Source organism: Lampris incognitus, chromosome 11 (genome assembly GCF_029633865.1).
Source record: "Lampris incognitus isolate fLamInc1 chromosome 11, fLamInc1.hap2, whole genome shotgun sequence".
NCBI lineage: Eukaryota > Metazoa > Chordata > Actinopteri > Lampriformes > Lampridae > Lampris > Lampris incognitus.
Genome location: NC_079221.1, coordinates 26055337 through 26076344, shown reverse-complemented (window position 1 = coordinate 26076344; position 21008 = coordinate 26055337). Strand labels below are relative to the sequence as shown.

Here is a 21008-nt window from a genome sequence, read left to right as displayed (position 1 = left end):
TCGCCCTATAACACAGAAGACATGCTAGTGCCATAAAAAAGAGCATGGCTGCAATCTGTATTGCCATTCAATACAACAACAACAAAAATCAAATTTATTGCTCTTAAGAAGTCAGGCAAATAAGTTTGCATAGTACACAACAGTGGAGAAAACCCATCACATGAAGGTGATGAACTTGAAAACCAATTATGTTAAACTACGTTACCTAGCGTGACTCTGAATTAAATTTTATAATTTCCTGCTCAAACTGTTCAATACGTCACAGATGAGACAAATAAAAGCAAAGACGGGGTGTTGGATCTTAGTGGTCAGGTCACATGAAAATAAACGCTTCGTGATAACTTTATTGGCCTCAGATCTGCATTCAGAGTCCTTACAAGAGACCTTACAACCGTACGGCCCCTTATTTCTAGACATGTCCTCATTACACCACCGCAGAGCTTTCTGCAAACACAGTAACTTCCGTACAAAAACAAGGGAGACCGCAATGAGGTCTGGTACACAATATAGCCATTTCTCTTTGATATGAAATAGGATTCTTATTCAGTTATATCCTAGCAGTCATTTGCATCAATTTACCAAATCTTCTCTTGATTGCAGATCTATATAAACTGCAGTTGTGTTGTAAAGAATATCCATCCATCCATTATCCAAACCGCTTATCCTGCTCTCATGGTCGCGGGGATGCTGGAACCTATCCCAGCCTTCATTGGGCGGCAGGCGAGGAGACGTTCCAATTAAAAAAACCAAAACAAAACAAAAAACAAAAACAAAACAATTAAATTCCACCACTAAAAAAGCAAAAAAAAAAAAACAACAACCCATCATTGCCCCATCCTTGACTACCCCATTCTTGTTTTTCTTTTTGCAGTCATCAATTTCAAAAAGCTTTAGGGGTTCCCATCATGAGCTCGATTCTCGACACATTACGTCTGAACAGTGCGACCAGTCACGCCTGATCAAAACCCGGAAGTTTTTTTTTTTACAGGAATTTTTAAACATGCCCGAATGTTTTGGTCTCTTCCGAACGTCAGTTTATTGAGTCAGTTTACGCTTTGATTTAATAAGGTTAGCGTTTGAAATCCACTTTGAAATATTTTCCACCCATCTCATCTGATATCGTGAAGATCTTCGTCGCCACTGCATGCTATGGCCAGCGAGGTTGTAGTCACGGTGCGCTTAGTGAGGTCTTTTGAACATAGAAATTTCAAACCAGTCGTGTTTCGTGGCATTAATTTGGACCAGACGGTACAGGAGTTTATCCAGCATGTCAAAGACGGTAAGTGGGATTGGCAAAGCGAGTGAAGGACATTGATCACCATGTTTTATTAGACCCCTTGTTTCACATGCAAATCTCTTCCAGATATTGCAACGAGGGCCGGTCTGCCGCCACCTTTCAAGAAGTATGGTTATGGTACGTTTACTGGCTCTGACAAACCTGCTTTACACTGAGTGGTTGTCTGACAAATCCAATTATATATACGTCATCTAAACACCACCAAACAGCATAGACGTTGTCAAGGCCACAAAAAGTAAAGAACAACATAGAGAAGGATGGAAACCAGATAGGGTCGGAGTTATAGTCACATCAGGTCAATGTAAGATTCGACTTAGAGACGAGAGAGACATTGGTTGTAAACGAACTCTTTACTTAGAACTTAGCAAATTTAGGATACTAAGCCATCAGGCTACATCTGCGTTTCTTCCAGTTCGGCTCATACTTAACATTACCTCTGGTCTCGTCTCGCGAGAGCCCCCCATCAAAGACTAACCAGAGAGCATGCGCATTAACATAAGTCCCAATACATTACACCCCTTTCCCCCAGTCAACAAAATCCGCCAAGCGGCGTGGAGGGTGCCGGTCTCTTGCCAGACGCTGTAGAGGGGTAGTGGGCACAGGAATGGACACAGGACCAGAGGGATCTTCAACAGACCCGCTTGTCTCTGGTCGTGGCATTTCAGACGAGGTAGACTCCAGCGGCCCATCTTCAGGTGACTGCTCACCAGGAACAATGGATTCTCCAGCGACCACATCCGTGCGTGCAGTTGCTCTACCACGCAGCTGATCCACGTGGCGTCGATGCATTTGCCCATCAGGAGTCTGCACTCTATATGAAACTGGGTCAGTAGGATCGGCTATCACATCATGTACACAGTGTCCTGTGGCCTAAAACATCTGTTTGGGCCTTGCAGCTTTTCTGCACTCGCTTCCTGCTTGAGGTGCATCTCATTTTCATAGCCAGGATGAAGGCGATCAAAGGCCGTGGTAAGACGCCGGTTCATGAGAAGCTCGGCAGGGCTCTTCCCTGTTGTTGAATTGGGAGTCACATGCTGTGACAGCAGAAACCTAGCCAGGCGTGTCTGCCAGTCACCGATAGGGATCCTAGACAGGGCCTCCTTGGTTGTCTGGACCATACGTTCTGCTTGGCCATTTGAACGAGGATGGTAAGGGGCCGTAGTCACTGCTCTGATGCCATTCCGTCTGGCAAACACTTTGAATTCTTCCGATGTGAAGGCTGCTCCGTTGTCAGAAACAATGACATCTGGTAACCCGTGAGTTGCAAAGAGGAGCCTCAGTGTGCTGATCGCTGCAGAGGAGGACATTGAACTCACCATGGCAACCTCTAACCACTTAGAGTGTGAGTCCACAATTATGAGAAATGTCTTCCCCTGGAATGGACCAGCAAAGTCAATGTGTAGCTGGGACCATTTCTTAGTTGTCCACTCCCAAGGGTGCAGCTGTGCTGTTGGTGGTGCATGACGAGTTCTCTGTCAGGTTTCACAGGATTTTACTGTCTGTTCTATTGCTAAATCCATACCTGGCCACCAGGCATAACTCCTCCCCAGGTCCTTCATATGCACAATGCCTGGGTGTGCATCATGCAGCATGGCTAGTACCTCCTCCTTCGCCAGGTTAGGAATAACTACACGACTCCCCCATAATAGGCAGTCCTTGTGTGCGGACAGTTCATGGCGCCGGGTGAAAAACGGCTTGAAACGGCTGTCGAGTGTATCCACTGGCCAGCCATGCAGGACCCAGCGCAGCACCCAAGACAGAACTGGATCCTTCCGAGTAAGGGCGGCAATGTGTTTTGCATTCAGTGGGGCTTCAGGCGCCATTTCCAGTAAGAGCACCTCCATGGGTGGAGGGGTCTCACGCATACCAGCGGGCAGTGGTAAGCAACTGAGGGCATCAGCATTTGCTAGCTGTTTGCCAGGGCGGTAGCACAATTCGTAATCGTAGGCTCCAAGAAGAACACTCCAGCGTAGCATGCGTGGGGACAGGACAGGTGGCATGGGCTTTGAGTGGTGTAGCAGGCCCAAAAGAGGTTTGTGGTCAGTAAAAACCACAAAGTGGCGACCAGCAAGGTACTGGTGAAATTTTTTGACTGCAAAAATGACCGCCAAGGCCTCCTTATCTATTTGAGCATAATTTCTTTCAGTGGAGGATAGTGTCCTCGAGGCAAAGACGATGGGAGCCTCCCGGCCATCAGACTCCATATGGAAGAGCAGTGCCCCCAAGCCATAAGGCGAAGCGTCACAAACAACGGCTAATGGCTTTGTTTCGTCATAGCGCGTGAGCACGCCATCAGCCTGAAGCAGTTGTTTTGCAGCAGTGTAAGCTTTTTCATGTGCGTCAGTCCACTGCCAGGGTGCAGACTGATCCAGGAGGCGGTGCAACGGTTCTAAGATGGTAGCCTTGTTTGGCAAAAAACAGCTGTAAAAATTGAGTAGGCCTAGGAATGACTGAAGCTCCGTTTTGTTCCGGGGTGAAGGCGCCTTCTGAATAGCCTCAACTTTCTCCATAGTCGGCCGCACGCCATCCTTGTCCACACGAAAACCTAAAAATTCAACTTGGTCAGCCGCAAACACACTCTTCTCCTTCTGTAGCTGCAATCCTGCTTCTGCGAATCGTTCCAGCACTGCACGAAGATGGTCATTGTGCTGGTCAACAGTCTTTCTCGCTATTAAGACATCATCCATGTACGGTTGCACGCCTGGTATACCGGCGAGGAGTGTATCCATGAAACGCTGAAATATGGACACAGCTGTCGATACTCCAAACCGTAGGCGGCGGGCCCGAAACAGCCCGCGATGGGTGTTTATAGTGAGAAGCTCTGCAGCCTCGTCGTCCAGCACCAGCTGCTGGTAAGCTTGTTTGAGGTCCAATTTACTGAAAAGCACCCCCCCTGCCAGTCTGGAAAACAGTTCAGCCACCGTAGGAATGAGGTATACATCAGGTTTCACAACTGTATTCACAGTGCAGCGATAGTCACCGCAAATTCTTAAGCTGCCATCCTTTTTAACTACTGGTACGATGGGTGTGGCCCACCTTGAGTGTCTCACGGGTTCAAAAATACCCTGAGCTACTAGCTTGTCAAGCTCCTCATCTAGCTTTGGTCGAAGGGCAAAGGGCACCGAACGTGCTTTAAAAAACTTGGGTGATGCTGTCGTATTAATATCAATAGCAACTGGAGGGGTTCGTGAAGCCCTGAGGTCCTGGAATACTTCTGCATATTCCATTAAGATGGACTCCACAGATTGTAAGCATACTCGGCGCACCCCATTACAGAAATGCTCAGTGCCTCGAACCAGTCCCTGCCCAGTAGACTTGCCCCCTGACCTCGAACAATAATCAGTGGCAAGGTCTTGTGATTGCCTTGATACTGCACATCCACAAAATTCTTCCCATTAACTTGTAGTTCTGCTTGTGACCATTGTCTAAGCACACTACTGTCCTTGTGCAGTAAAGGCGGCTGGTCAGGCCACAAGGTGTTGTAACTGCCCTCACTGATCAAAGAGCATTCGGCTCCAGAGTCCACCTCCATTACATGTGTTTTGTTATTCAGGATCACAGTGGCTTGATATTGCTTTTTTACATGAGCATACAGCTGCCTGCCCATGGTGTGAATGTCATATTCCTCTTCTTGTTGCCTAACAGTGTGTGTGTGTTGTTCGGCTTGAGGAACTGTGTCAGAAGAATCCGCTGATGCGACATCCCTGCTCTTTTTAAAACAAAGACGAGAAATGTGCCCCCTTTTTTGCAATAGTGGCATACAGCAGAGGTAAATTTGCAATGTTGTTGGTTGTGTGTGCTTCCACAACGAAAACATGGCTTTGCACCACCTTCTGCTACTGTTTGTTTCACTTTCAAAACGGTTTGACTTTGTGCAGTTGGATGAACTTCTGCTGGCTGTGGTGGTCCCAGCTGGTTTGGTTGTAGTATTCGCGCATTTAACGTGGCTGTTTCCGCTGCAAGGGCTTTCTCCTCTGCTGCTTTGAATGTGAGTTCCTTTTCAGCCAGCAGGTGGCGCTGCAGCGCTTCATCTAGCACCCCACAGACAATTCTGTCACGCAGCATGGCTTCCAGTTGGTCACCAAAAGCGCAATGCACTGAGAGTTTACGGAGTTCAGCAATGTAGCTGAAGATTCCTTGGCCTTGCTTTTGTTTGCAATTGTGAAACTGAAAACGTTGAACAATTTGTGATGGAGAAGGACTGTAGTGGCGCTTCAAGGCCAATATTAAGTTTTCATAGGTGACGGCCTTAGGAAGGACGGGAGCGACCACCGAATGTAGTGTAGAATAAGTTGCAGCCCCACAGACGCTAAGCAAAATAGCGCATTTCTTCTCCTCCCCATCTACTCCATTTGCCAGGAAAAAACATTCCAGTCTCTCAATATACTCTTCAATGGCAGTGCCGGAGCCTTCATCAAACTCTTCTATGCGACCCAGCGTGATCATGGTGATGTCGTTAGGCTACTCACAGATTCCTCGAAGCTGTAGTAGAATATCGGAGGTTGCTGATTTCCATCAATCAACTGTTCAGAACTGTTGGAGTTTGGATCCGCTTCGTCGCCAGTGTAAGATTCGACTTAGAGATGAGAGAGACATTGGTTGTAAACCAACTCTTTACTTAGAACTTAGCAAATTTAGGATACTCAGCCATCAGGCTACATCTGCGTTTCTTCCAGTTCGGCTCATACGTAACATTACTTCCTGGTCTCGTCTCGCGAGAGCCCCCCATCAAAGACTAACCAGAGAGCATGCGCATTAACATAAGTCCCAATACATTACCGTCAAGTCCAATTTTTGTGGATTCTGTTACATGTAGGTTACATGTGTCCTCTGCTAGGAGTTTGCATGTTCTCCCACAGTCCAAAGACATGTAGATCAGGTCGTTCTAAATGGTCCCTAGGTGTGAATGTGTGTGTGTGTCGGCCCTGTGATGGTCTGGTGGCCTGTCTAGGGTGTCTCCCCGCCTGCCTCCCAATGACTGTCGGGATAGATAGGCTCCAGCATCCCCGCGACCCTGACCCTTCTTTTGGTTGAGCTTGCTCTTGAAGGATCCCCAATATGAAATAGAGAGTAGTTCAAATTTGCCTTTATTTTCCGCTTCAATCATGGGCTGCTTAACGCAACAGTTTTTTTTTACCTCTTGCACAGTGGCACATTACAATGCTCAGCCAAATTAAAAATAACATACCATTTTTTTGATTGTCCTAAGTTTGAATGAGGATTACTGGCATAATACATATCTCATTAAGGTGTACAAGTGCTACCCTTGAGTACTGCAAAATTAATGTATAGTGCAGGTTATAGTAATGGGGCAGGGATAGGTTATGCATCAGTTGGAATATGTTGTATGGACAATTGTCAACAGTAATTTGATTTACAGGTGGACATGCCATATGTAATGCCATATTCCCCAAGAGATGTGGTCATATACAATTAATATTATTGATGTTATGTATGTTTTTGGCTACGAAATTGGGTGTAATTCTTGCACTACATCTGATTATCTTCTCGTGATTACAGACACAATGAAGATTATCCATCAGGCACATGGAGCCAAGGTATCCTACATCAAGATGGGGCATAGCTTTGATGCCAAGTATCCAAACAAAAAATGGTGACAGAACTGCAAATCTCATTCTAGATAAAGTACAAGTTAGTGAATTGTTCACCCCAGCTGTATATATACTTTTTAAATTTAGCTGTAATTAAAGTAATTCTGGGTTTTAACTTTCAATTGTCTATAGTATTTAATCAGCAAATGTTTTTGGGCAGAGGAGCATAAAGCTGTAATTATCAACGTCACAATCTGGACCCACCCAGTCTTGCATGGAGTTACTCACCGATTCCCAAATTGTGGTTCTGACTACAGGCATGACTTAAATGTTACATTATTCCCAATGGTTGGAGATGACCATAGGCTCTTGGGAAACACAAATTTAAAATGCCACCATTGTAGCAGGGACATACCAAGGTAGGACTGATGATACAGCAGAGAAAGCATCATTTTCTTTTTCACTTTAATATTTCAGCAGTTCATATATAGAGATAATTAGAACATTACCAGCTGCAAAAAGAAAATTTTGTTGATGGGCCCATGGTTGATGTTCCCCCCATCAAAGAGAACCATTCATATTTAATCTAGCAGTATCCTGCGCTCCATTTTCTGTACTTCTATTGAAAATGTCACAGTCACTACCATCAGTCTGTGCTGGCTCAGTTTAATTTATTCACATCAATTCAAAGTAAAGGCATTTGCTGTAGGAAAAAAAACAACCTTTAAAACTTGATGTAAATTTCGTTTTTTTTTATATCAGCAATGGCTGAACAGTTTAATTAAGTCTTTTGGATATTCTGCTCTTGGAAACAGCAATTCACTTTTTCTGTCAAAACAACAGCAAATAATTTCTTCTTGCAGACTAATGAGTTGGTGATGAGTTTAGAAGACGATGACAAGCTAATTCTGCAGAACGGCCTGACGCTAAGAGCTGCAGGAGTTGGTATGAAATCACCTCACAACCTTTCAGAATCAGAATGAATTTTACTGCCATGTGCATTACATGCACTCGGAATTTTACTTGGCGTTGTTGGTGCGATTAAGAATACAACAAGAGCACAGTATAAAGTAGTTATATATATATATATATATATGTATATATACACACACACACATATATATATATGTATATATATATATGTGTGTGTGTTTGTATATATATATATATATATATATAAAATCCAGTGATTCAAGTAAATTCTTTATGAGACAGTATACGCTTGTTTCGTGCCATAAGCGATCATCAGCTATCTATATATATAGAGTGTGGTTGTGTATAAACAGATCTAAAAATGTACAGTAAAAAGTAAAAGTACAATTTTATATACAAATCGCAAGATATACATGTGTGTGTGAGTGGCTGTCAGTGGGGGGCTGTTGAATAGCTCAACTGCAACAATGCAAGTAACTGTTAGTTGAATATCTACACATGCACTTGATTAAAACAATTTACTGGGCTCAATGATGCAGTTACTTCTGTTGCATCCGTGGACCCAGCCTAATTTTGACAGCCCTGTGTTGGCTCCCAGGAACCTCCAACGACACACAAGTTTAGTCTGAACATAAGTGTTTTATTATATAAATGAAAGGAGTTGACAGAATAGCAGTGAGAAGCACCTGAGTGCTTTGTCTCTCTGCTCTTGAGAAGAAAAAAAACAAACACTCCTTGTATAAAGTGCCACAATAATTTAAAGGCTTACGAGAAGATACAAATTAAGATATACCAGAATCTGCACCCTTAAACCCGAGTTATTGAGGCTAAAACCTTCAGCAATAATCAGAAGGCCCTGCCCTTTTCTACTTATGTCTAATTACTGATCCATAGGGATTTTCATAAAGACCAAAATCTAATTCACACACAACATACGTATAGCATACAAATGTAAGGTCAAAGACCATTCCAACGCTGTTTCTGTCTTCTTTTGCAGCTAATGAAACAGAGGTGGCCTTCTTCAGGAAAGAAGATTATGGTCTCTTCAAAGCAAATCCCCAAACTGTTTGGTGACCACATCGCTACATTTACCAGATGAGATTCACAAAAGTCAAACATACCAAAAATAACAGGGACGATTACTTAAGTGCCCCCATGTTGACATCGAAATGTTTTAAGTTTGCTTTTAAAAAACAAAAATATTGATGACAAACTTGTCTGGTTTCCCTTTTTTATTTTTTTAATAGTTAATGTGATTGTTTATTGATTTGCATTGTATTAAATCGTTTCCTATTAGAGTGATGTGTGCTGTGCTGATATTTTTTGGTTTATTCAAAATGTCTTTTCGAAAACACCCACGTTATTAAGGGAGGAAATGTTATTATTGTGTGTTCAGCAGCGCTTATCAGCTCATCCCTGTACCCAACATGATAGGCTGTGAGATAACACTGAGGAAATCGTTACACATTAAAAAAAACAAACTGCTTTACAATGCTGCAATGTCAGTCGGTTACAGATATGTTTTGTGGTCTTTCTTTCCCCTTCCGTTTTATCTTTTGTGCAGAGCTGATTGTAAACATGCGATGCCACAGCTATGCTCATTACTATGTGTTGTCCATTCATTTGGCGGGAATGACTGATTGGTCACTGCCGGCCGGCCCACGAGGTTAAGGACAGTATGGCACACACTCAGGGGAAGGAACAGCATTTCTACACACCTCTCTCTCCACTACCAACAAAACTTGAACACCACCTACAATGAACAGGACCGGCCGCTCACGGGAGCTGGGATTGCATTCTTCGGACCATTGAGAGGAGACGTCCTCACGGGGTCCCGAACCAGCTCACGGCTGCAGTGACGGTAAGCATAGCTGCCAGTTTACTCGCCTCTGTTTTCATATCAGCTCTGTGTTTGGTTTTCTCTTCCTTTCTCGTTGTGCTACTGCAGTGGCAAGTTCTGGTTGTGTGCTTGTTGCAGCTGTACCATAACAGTCATGACAAAAAGCTTGCATAATGATTAAAAAATATGCAGCAGCTGAGTCATTTTCCCCTTCCCTAGATGGAAAATGCATCCCGTGTGTCAAAATAAAGGAACGTGGGTTTGTTCTACAGCTGACCGTACATATTTAATTTCATAAAAAAAGGTATACATTTAAAACTATTAAAAATAATCTTTAAAAAAGGTTGAAAAATGCACATTGTACTTAACAAGCCAATACAGCGATCCTCCCTTTTACTACCAATTTACTGGATTCTTGTTGATCCCAGAAGCTCAGCCTTTTGAGATGAAATGACTTAATCCAAAACCTTCCTGAAATGCTTAACACTGAAAGAACTGTTGTATATTAAATACTACTTGGAAATGCGGGTCAGCCCGAAAGTTGCCAGCTGTCCTCTGTGTCGTTCGAGCCCTGGACATCTAAAACATCTTTGTCCTGAGTCGGTGGCAGCTGCACAGAAGAACACTTGAAGGCACTTTAGACTGTGTGGCGGATGAAAAGATGAAGGACATTGCTATTTGAAATAAGCCCTCCTTATGAAACAACCCTTTTACATATTTTCCTCTATTCCCTCTATTCTAGAACTTGTTGTAAACAACATCAGTACAACTTCTGAGCACAATGTAATGAGAAAAAGAGAATAAAATTTCTCAGCTGCAGTCAAGTGGTGCAGAAAAATGGGTTGCAGGGTCCCATTACTGTCCTAGCGGGAGACTGCTGAATCATGGCGGGTGTCTGGTTTGATTAATCGCCTTCATTCTCCTGAAATGTGACAGCCCTGTCTCTAAGCATTGTTTTGCCTTCATTTAACTTATTATATATATATGTTCCTTGATAATATTCTTTCAGCATATCAAACTGCTCACTGACTTATGGAAATGTTGTTGCACAATAATACTGTTGCAACATGGTTCATTGCACATAGGTTAATATACTCTCTGTATATGATCACTGTAATGTTAACTGTTAGATGGAGTACAAATTAAATCCACAACAGATCTTCTACAATACACATCCAACGGACCTGCATCAAATAAAGTATCTGCAAAAAGTTATTTTTCCTGACATTCAAGGCACACCTGAAGGGTGACGTTTATATCAGGTGAGTAATTTAGACAATGTCAATTAAGCTGATGCAATAACGTGATTCCAAACAAGTTTCCCGTGATTAACTAATCTTGAGCCACTTATTATTTGTATTATGTGGCAGGAAAAATAAATAAAAGCTAAAGTGATTTACAGTCAATACAAAAAAACAAAACAAAAAAACAAAGTTACAGAAAAAACAGCAGCAAAATAGAAACTTCACCATAGGGGTGGAGATATGGAGTACCAATCATGTGCATAGAAGAGTTTATGTATTTGTGTACATGTATGTACATGTATTGATGGGCAATGAGTGAGCCAAAACATGTAAATAAAAAACTGAACATTATTTAAAATGGTAATCAATTCAAGTACATGAACTATATTTAACTCCTTAGCCACAGGAAGAAAGGTATTTCACTTTAGAAAGTGACAAATACACTTTGTAAGTATAAATTTTTAACCCTGAATTAATGTGCATAAAAAAAACAGCTATTTTGAGATAGTGTAATAGCTGTGGAAAAAAAAAGTGAATTTTTCTGGAATTCCCTCAACAGGTTATGTCTATACTTCACCATCACCACGACTTCGACTGTCAGTTCTTGCTCCACTTCATCACCATGGGCTCCTCAAACATCGTCATTAAAGTCTGAAGGTGGAACAATACCAGATGATTCTCCCTCATCTGTCTGGGCCAGATGGTGTCGTGAGCTCTCCCAACCCCGGCGGATCTTTGCCAGTCTAAATGCCAGGCAGGGCAGTGCCAGGAAGACCCGACCCACCAGCACTACACATGGCAGGATCAGGGCCAGGAGGTACACAGGAGGGAGGTAATACGGGTAGGCCGACGGGAAGAAGGCAAAGTCCCACCCGAAGAATAGAGCGTGCACAACAGAGAGGGTTAAGGCAATGTAACCAAGTCCTGACTGAAGGGACAGAAAAAGACACGTCATGTGAAGACCTAAAACAAAAAAGGTTAATTTTACATCTTATGGCAGTGAGTTCTGAATCTATAGAGTGGCTTAACACAGTGGGTCTACAAAGAAGTTGAACGTCGATGTGCTTTTGCAGCATGACCCAATAATTCAATATCCAACTAAAACTTTATTTACTTTTAATTTAAACAACTTTAATTTTTTTCAAAGCGTTACTTAAAAAAATCCCAACAATCTCCTAACCTGCACAAAAGTAAACTCCCTCCAGTTGAGTACGTTTCCTACAGAGGGTAGAGAAGTGAGAGCCAGCACAGTGAGAACTCCAAGTCCCAGAATGCCACTGGACAAGTAGAGGTCTGACCTCCAAACCTGCTGCTCCACCCAGGAGTTCTCAACGCCTGCTTTCACCTGAAAGTGAAGAGAAAAGGTTGGAAATTAATCGAAGAAACAAAAAACTTTCCGAAGAAACTTCGTCAATCTAGGACTTTGTGAAAAATTAACTATACAGACGCAGTAATGGAATGTATGGAGGTGGATATGTTCTGCTTTATTATGATTTACTCTATTCCAGTGTGTGTGTGTGTGTGCGCGCGTGTGCGTGCATGCATGGGAAGTGATTGGGAGAGGGCAATCTTACAACAGTTTTAAGTAGTAATTCTCAAAGTCGGGGTTACTGTGGGAAGATCTCCCAAGTATAAAATTAGGAATATTTCTATTTTATCATTGTTTTCCATCTAGACATAACCAGGCTGCCTTGATTAATGGCTTCCTATCTTATTTGTTATCCTTTCATCAACAGAACAGTTGACAAACGAAAAATACTAAAGCCAAGCATCTCAGACTTTTTTTTTTTTGTAGGACACCTTTCAATTCCTATAATCTTGCATGGACGCAAAAATAAAATGTGGTGAGCAACCCAAAGACACCGAGTCTAGACTACATCAAGGGATTTAATATGGGATATCAAAGGTATAGAGTGAGAATAGTAATAATTAATCATATAATAGCTGTTAAAGTGAATTTTCTCACTTCATGGAGGGTAATACGTGACATTTATAAAAATCAGAACTGTTAAGTTGTCAAGTAAGTTTTCACACACAGAATTTGATTCAGTTTAGACCTAGCACAAGGTAATATAAAGTACTGCATAAATTAAAATTCTATTGCATTTAGGTTGATTAATTGATAAGTACCTCATAATTATCTAACTGTAATTTCTACTGCACATGTTTAATATACATAATTAATTCTTCAGTTCATCAGAAATGTGCCTGCTTAGATAGAAGCGGTGCCTCTGAAATCTGTGGAACTGTTTTATTCCTTTGGCTCATAAAACATGTGGTGTGATGTAGACAGACACTGGTGAGCATGACCAGAGGCTGCAGATAAACAAAAGCTCAGCAGGAAGCAGGAGGGTGTCAGGGAGATGAGAAAATGGGGGTGGAACAAGCCACGAGAAAACGCCACTTGGTGAACTTTACAAAGGCTTTCATCCCACATGTCAAACTGTGTGGCACTCAATGGAAAAAGGCCACTTGCATGATAATTTCATTTAAGTTTTTCATGAAATTCTCTATTATGCATAAAAGTCAAAACCAGTATCTGCTTTTTTTTAGCACGTATGAACACACACACACACACACACACACACACACACACACACACACACACACACACACACACACACACACACACACACACACACACACACACACACACACACACACAAGGATGTTGACTTAGTGAGCTGCACAAATAATGCAAGACTCTAAAAAAGAGTTTATCTAAGTCGTCAAGTAAAATAGAAACAATGAACAGTGAATATATTCTCTACAGTGAGAATCCAAAGGGTGGATAAGAAGTCTTAGTGAAACAAAGAAATGAGGTATTATCTAAAAAGTTTACCATAGCAATACAATTGGAAACACTGACTCTCTGTAATACAGTATTCACAATTGAGAGTAAATAAAATATATAAAAACCGGGTGCATATTCTCCGAAGTGGATGGATTTTCTGAATAGAATAGAACAGAATAAAATAAAAATAGAATGTAATAAAAAATAAATAAAAAATGGAAATAGTAATGAAATAGAATGGAATAACTTAATTTTGATGATGGGGGACTTCAGTTGTAAGATCCACTAATAAAAAAGACAGAATGATTTATATATATGAGATAAATTAGACTAACTACAGGCTATTCTTACTATAACTATCAAGTACATACTCTTGTTAGTTAGTATAATGTGAAATAAATGTATGGACTTCATCGTTCCCATTTCTGTTGTGATTTATTCTTACAAGTATATCGTGTAATGGGGTGATTTCAATTAAGAAGGTGCATGGTAATACAGTATAAATTTGCCAATTTTCCACAGGTGAACCTGTGTATACGCCGGGGTTAAGAGACTGGAATAACCAGATGGAATAACCAGTCTCTTAACTATAATCTTAGTCATAGCCGGTGGCTATGAACTGCATACTCTCCTGAATGTCCTCTCGCCCCTTAGGGGACACTTTAAGGGATGAACCATGTTTTCAATACAGAGTCATGCCATTACATCACACCTTATCTCACTGTGGGTATAAAAGAAATAACTGACATCACTGAAAACACCTTTAAGTCAGTTGGTTAATGGAAGAATACCACAGGCTAAATGTTGCAATTGAATATTAAGTCAGTATCTATTTATAAAATGGATTGCGGATTTCAGTGAAGACTAATTAAATATCGAAATGAGTGAAATGATAATTAGGCGAGAGAAGTTTTTGTGGAAAGGGTCTTCGCACTGGCTAAACCAACATAATACTTGACTCTTCATGTCTGTTTGTTCTGTGTATTCATCATTCAATATCTTTGACAGCACACCCCCCGGCACATACAAACACACTTATCCATCCGACCCACAGAGTGCTCACCTGGCGGTAGGCGGTATTGAGCAGTGTGTATCCAGCAGCCCTGCGTAGTGACAGACACATACTGTAGACGGCATGGAGCGCCGCACAGAGGAAACTTAACAGTCCCAGCTCCTTACGTCTGCACATCCAGCAGTCCAGCCATCCTGGGAATCTTTTATACTTGGTTCCCCTGCTCATCTGGAGAAGGGCAGCAAACAAACCTTAGGGGAAAAAAAAACAGGACTTGCACTACCTGTCAACCTAAGTGGGTAACTTGATTACCCTGTTATATTTTTTTTTTAGATAAATGTGTTGAAATCATGTGCCTGTGTCACCTACATGATTCATATTGGATGATTTAATACCTTTATTCAAAAATAAAAAACAGCTAATCAAACAATTAATTGCTCAACCATTCCATCAGATTAATTGGAGCAGTCTTTCCATATTTTCAGCTAAGAGTCTTGCAGATGAGCACTTCTAGTTTTGGGGTATGTGTTTTTGTCTTTGTGTTGCAGTGCTGTGGGCTGGGGGAAACAACATTTCATGTACGCAAGTACATGAAGTGAATTGACAAAGTGTTCCTGATTCTATTTCACAGCTACATTCATTTTTGAATTAAGAAGAATTAAAGTCCCTATTCATTGTGACCTAGTTGTTTTTTTTTGTTTTTTGTTTTTAGAAAAACAAACTGTTTGACAACCACGGACTTGAGTAACACGATCTTTTAAAAATTACCATAATTTGTTTGAATTTGTTGTAGTTATCAGTTTATGAGTAGGCGTCAGTATTTTATAACAGTGGATATCTCACTTTTTTAACAAAACTTCTCATCAAAGTTTTGTACTTGTACTTTGTCCAGTACCTGGCAGATACACCGATGCTAGTGCGACCAGGGCAACCGCAGACAGAGTCTGATTCACAATCTCCAGCGGCAGCTGGTAGAAGTTGTTCTCACCATGCGCGAGGTAGGGTAAGAGCACATGCCTGAGGAAGCTGTACCCATAGAAGAAGAGGAAAAGGAGGAAAATGGTCAGGATGGGGCCTCCCCAAGATGGGAAGAGGTGTAGGGGGACTTCCTCAATGTCCCTGGAGGCTGATAGGCCCCCGAGGTCCAACGGGCTGAAACCCATACGACGGGTAAGCTGGATCACCGTGGCTTTGGAGTCAGGGCAGTCACTGCATATCAAAACCTGGGAGGGGGACGGGGGGGGAGATGTTAGATTTTGGGAGCAGAGTTAAAAAGGCTGAGGTACATTCATGTACATGTTATGATTTTGCAGGTTCATGTCTTATTTTCAGAGTGAGAAAATTACCACTCACACGATGCTTTTGTTTTAGAATAAAGACGGTAAATTTGCCACTCATGACTTCAAGCTTCTGCTCAAATTTTCAAAAATCTTTCTGAAAGGGGTTGCTGAACTTCTGTATCTCCCTACTGCTGTATCTGGTGAATGAAAAAGGTCAATTTCCTATATTTTACATCTCGCTGGGTGAGTATTCAGTGTGAGTGCATTTGCTCATGCATGGATTTGAACCAGTTTAAGGATCAAATAAATAAACCAGCCTGGAGCTGTACTTGTGCCCCATGTTATCCTCAACATCATTACAGGTAGGAAACATCACCAAGTGACTATCTGGTGCTTGAGTTCAAGGTCCAGTGAAAACAACTTGATTGTGATATATCTATGGATTAGAGAGTTTCCCTCACCAACAGGCTCTTGGGCAGGGTAATACAGCAGTCCTAACAGTATTTAGGCCACTTAATTGAAAACCCTCACCTGATGCAAATAAAAAAAAATTTTGTTGGCATGACTGCTATCTCCTCCAGTGAAACAAGTGTAAAATATAACCTTTTCTTTAGGGTTGCAACTTAGCTTTGAATAGTAGCCTACACTGCCCATTCAGTATTAACCATGTAGTATTTTTGTTGTATTAATTGTTTTATGCACTGTCAAGCAATTTGAGATGAAATAAAATGTATTATTATTAACTAAAACACTGCTCTTTTTTCTTTAGAGAAAACAAAAAAGTTTTAAGAGATGACATACAATCCAGGTCCTTGGCTACAAAAGGGTCTCAGACCATTTGGTGTCTGGCGCTAACTGACTGGGCCACCAGGATGCCCCAAAGCTTGCTGCAAACACAAGATAATCCCCCATCTTACCTGCTTGTTACCATCCTGAGCTCCAGCCTGTAGGGCCCAGGCAGAGATGACGTTGAATCCCTTCACCACTCTGGACTGTGGGAAGAGCTCTGCCAGCCTCTCGGCATTTGACAGCTCTCCGCTGTTCACCTTTGTGGCGTTGCTTACATCCACCAGCACTTTCCCGGCCAAAACGTCCCTCAATCCCACCAGGGTGTGGTAGTGCTCTGGGTAGAGGGCAGTGAAGATCACCCTCTCTGCACCAGCAACGGCCTCCATCTGGGATTTCAACTCTATCCCATCAGGGAACAGTCCTCTGGCAATACGCTTTGGGTTCCTGCTGCCTACGAATACACGGAGACCTGAGGCCACCAGACGAAGAGCCAGGGAGCGGGAGAAATCTCCTGAGCCTATGATGCCAATCACGGGGTCTCCAGGGCTATGGCCCGGGGGCTCTGGACTGTCTGAGCCTGTATCTACCAGCAGGGGTGTCTTCATATCCCCCCCTGGCATGGTGCTACAGCGGGACCACAAATTGAATTGTTGTCATGAGTGGGTTTGAAGACACACTGCTGTAATGATGCAAGCATAAGCAGTTCCTAACTTTTCTACTTGCATTTTAAGATGTCACAGGATGTAGTTTAATTTGATGAGGATGATTTAAATGCTGAGGATAACAATGATCAGGGATAAATCTGATACACGTTGCGTGATGAGTCTCAAATGACAAATGACTCATGTAAAACGTTATGTGTATTTAACATTATGAACTTTATTTTAACAAGACTGCTGTTCTCTTTAAAGAGGCAATCACCATCTGTAACTGAATAGAAGAGACAGAATTACGCCAAGATCCCCAATTAAGTTGCAATTAACATCTCATAACATGTTAACTTTTCTCTAGGTGGGTATGTACACAAATGTGTGGTACAGTACCACGGTGAAATTAGTTTCATATTCGATATTCACTGGTAGTTTTCCCTTCTAACCTCAATAGCTTCATGTAAATGCAACCGATTGTTTTCAGGTTAGTTTTATATTGTAGAGGAAAATAAAAGTCTTGTTCAATTCAAAAGCTCCAGCGGTTGTGACAAAATCGCAAATTAACTTCGTTGAGTATCAGTCTTATGTGGCGTTTCACTAGTCTAGGGGAGTATTAGGGACCGTCATAAAAGTGCTAATTACATATATTCAACTTGCAATAATTTTTTTAATTTTTCAAAACAACTCAGATGACTTATGCTATGATTAATGATTCTCCTCTGCCTTTCACAGTCACTGGATTTCCATTAGCCTATGTTTCATATATATTGTATAATAGCCATTATATATTACAATTGCCTTTTGCAATAGCTGTCAGTTTTCAACATATCAACTTCAAACCACGTCTTAACTATTTCACAGCTAGTTTGAGTTTTGCTGGCTGTTAAAAAGCCTAAAACCAGACATCAATTAAACAATCTCTAATTATGACTGTTCCTTGTTTTTTTGTTTTTTGTTTTCCCAATGGCTTTATCAATTCAAAAGATAATATTAAAGCACCTCTCTTACGTTATTCAGGTCCTCTTACAACTTTCACAGCTTTGCGTTTGTTAAAAAAAAGCCCTTATTAAGTGTCATAAGATCCCTCAGGACAGAGGTCAGTGTTACTGCCTTAATTATGATGATATGATGTTTATATTTACAATAGCTTTTTCAATTCAAAGGATATTGACATCAAATCACTTCTTATGTGTTATTCAGGTCTTCTTACAGCTTTCACAGCTGTTAGTTTAAATAGCCCTAAACTCACAGCTGTGAAAGTTGTAAGTAGACCTGAATAACATTTAAGAAATAATTAAATGTAAATGTTTTGAATTGACAATGTAAACAGGAAGTCATCATAATTAAGGCAATGAGACTGACCTCTGTCCTGAGCGATCATATGACACTTAATAAGGGCTTTTTTTTGACAAACTAACGCCTGTGACAGTTGTAAGAGGACCTGAATAACATATAAGAGGTGATGAATATATTTTGAACTGAAAAAAAACATTGACAATATAAACAGGAAATCATCATAAGTAAGGCAATATGACTGAAGGGTCTTATGACACTTAAGGGCCTTTTAAACAGACTCAAAGCTGTTAAAGTTGTAAGAAGACTTGAATAACATATGAGAGGTGATTTGAAATCATTATCTTTTGAATTGATAAAGCCATTGCAAAAAACACAAGGAATAGTCATAATTAAGAGATTATTGAACTTATGTCTGGTTTTAGGTTTTGTTTTGTTTTTTAACAGCCAGCAAAACTCATAAACTAGATGTGAAATAGTTAAGACGTGGTTTGAAATTGATATGTTGAACACTGACAGCTACTTCAAAAGCCAATTGTAATATACAAAAGCCATTATATAATATATGAAACATGGGCTAATGGCAATCCAATGGCTGTGAAAGGTAGACGGAGAATCACTAATGATAGTATAATTTGTCTGGGTTGTTTTGAAAACTAAAATAAAAAGTTATTGCAAGTTGAATATACGTAAATAGCACTTTCATGACGGCCCCTACACACCCGCGTGGAGAAACGATACTCACGATTGACACTCAAAGAAACGATACTTAACATTGATATTCAGCGAAGTTAAGTTACGATTCCGTCACAGCCGCAAAAGCGGTTGAATTGAACAAGAATGAAACATCGGTTTTGTTTTCCTCTACAATATGAAAACAACCTGAAAACAATACTACCGGCGAATATCGATTAATAAACTAATTTCCCCAAATCCAATAACATTGATGTACAACAACCATTATAGATGAAACGCGTTCAACACGCACTTAAGTGATATACTTCCCTTGGAAATGTAATAAAAAAAGGAGACTTACAGTGATTGTTCTCAGTGAGTAAAGTGTCCTGCGCTCGTCCTGCGCTGCAGCTCTTTGCAGTTGCGTCGGGTCAACGCCACGCCCACCAGCCTCTATCTGTGTACGTCAGATAATGCTGCCGTACAGAAAACCATGCCTGGCCCGCGGATGGCCTCGCTGATAATCCAGCTGTTCGGTAACCACGCACAAAAAACAAATAAACGAAAAAAACAAGCAAACAAAACAGTTATCTTTTTAACAGATAAACGATAGGGGGAAAATAGAAACGTTATAGTAAAACATTTAACACCGAAGAATCGTGTGCCTTTGAAACACTCGGTGTCGCTGTTCTGCTTAAATGCAGAATAAAACAGAACAGAACAGAATAGAATAAACCATAATAGACTAGAACAGAATAGAATAAAATAGAACAGAACAGAACAGAATAAAACATACTAGAATAGAATAGAACAGAATCGAATAATAGAACATAACAGAATAATAATAATAGAATAATAGAACAGAATAGAACGGAACATAGTAGAACAGAATAGAACAGAACAGAATAGAATCAGACAGAACAGAATAGAATAGAACCGCTTTATTTTGCCAAAGAGAACTTCGTATGTCATATCTTGAAGCAGGAAAAACAAATTATGCTGTCAAATTACTGTATATTGTCTTCACAAAGTCTACTGAGTTGTTGTTACTGCATTATATTCAAAAGAAATTATCTGAGGTATCCTACGGTTACAATACATGATAGATGCATAAGGCTGGCTACTACTATTTGCTGTCATTTACCGTTGGCTGTGTCCATCAGCTCTTCCCAAAGACTGAAGGTTTTGCATGCTGTGATTTATGAGCATGAGGGGATACTGATAATGAATTCATTTACCTCATCAAAATCCGATTTTCAAGTTCTTTGGCACATAATTATGTCACCAAAACACGTGGGCTACAAATACAATTTCTGCATTTTGAGACTACTGTCCTGTTGACCTTTTCACCTGGTCAGATTTAATGCCACTGTGTGGATGGTAGCATTTGACATTTTTGAGTTGACTCTGCAACATATAACCCAACAGCCTCACAGAGACATGACCACTTAAAGTGAAATTAAGAGCATTAAACTTGGGCCTTGATAGGTTGGTTGCTTGCTTGCTTGATCAATGGATCATACATTCAGATAGTATAACAGTGTCTCCTCTCCTCCTCAATATTTATTGTTATCCAATCACATTATTACATCAGTAATGTGAACCATGTTCCTTGGGTCATTCTCAGCCCATCCTTAATGACAGAATCT

The 21008-nt window shown here is 41.0% G+C and overlaps 2 protein-coding genes across 2 annotated transcripts; one reads left to right on the top strand and one right to left on the bottom strand.

The window, feature by feature from the left end:
- The first annotated feature begins 993 nt into the window (after positions 1–993).
- Positions 994–9078, top strand: c11h2orf76 (chromosome 11 C2orf76 homolog). The gene is made up of 5 exons (XM_056289155.1): positions 994–1279; positions 1364–1414; positions 6818–6855; positions 7713–7794; positions 8780–9078. Exons 1-5 carry the CDS (start codon positions 1150–1152, stop codon positions 8854–8856), a joined length of 378 nt encoding a protein of 125 aa, XP_056145130.1. The 5' UTR covers positions 994–1149; the 3' UTR covers positions 8857–9078.
- Positions 9079–11062: 1984 nt separating this feature from the next.
- On the bottom strand, positions 11063–17370 carry steap3 (STEAP family member 3, metalloreductase). The gene is made up of 5 exons (XM_056289154.1): positions 16870–17370; positions 15568–15895; positions 14724–14923; positions 12047–12211; positions 11063–11794 (listed from the first exon to the last, which is right to left on the bottom strand). Exons 1-5 carry the CDS (start codon positions 17359–17361, stop codon positions 11498–11500), a joined length of 1482 nt encoding a protein of 493 aa, XP_056145129.1. The 5' UTR covers positions 17362–17370; the 3' UTR covers positions 11063–11497.
- Between the last annotated feature and the right edge of the window lie 3638 nt (positions 17371–21008).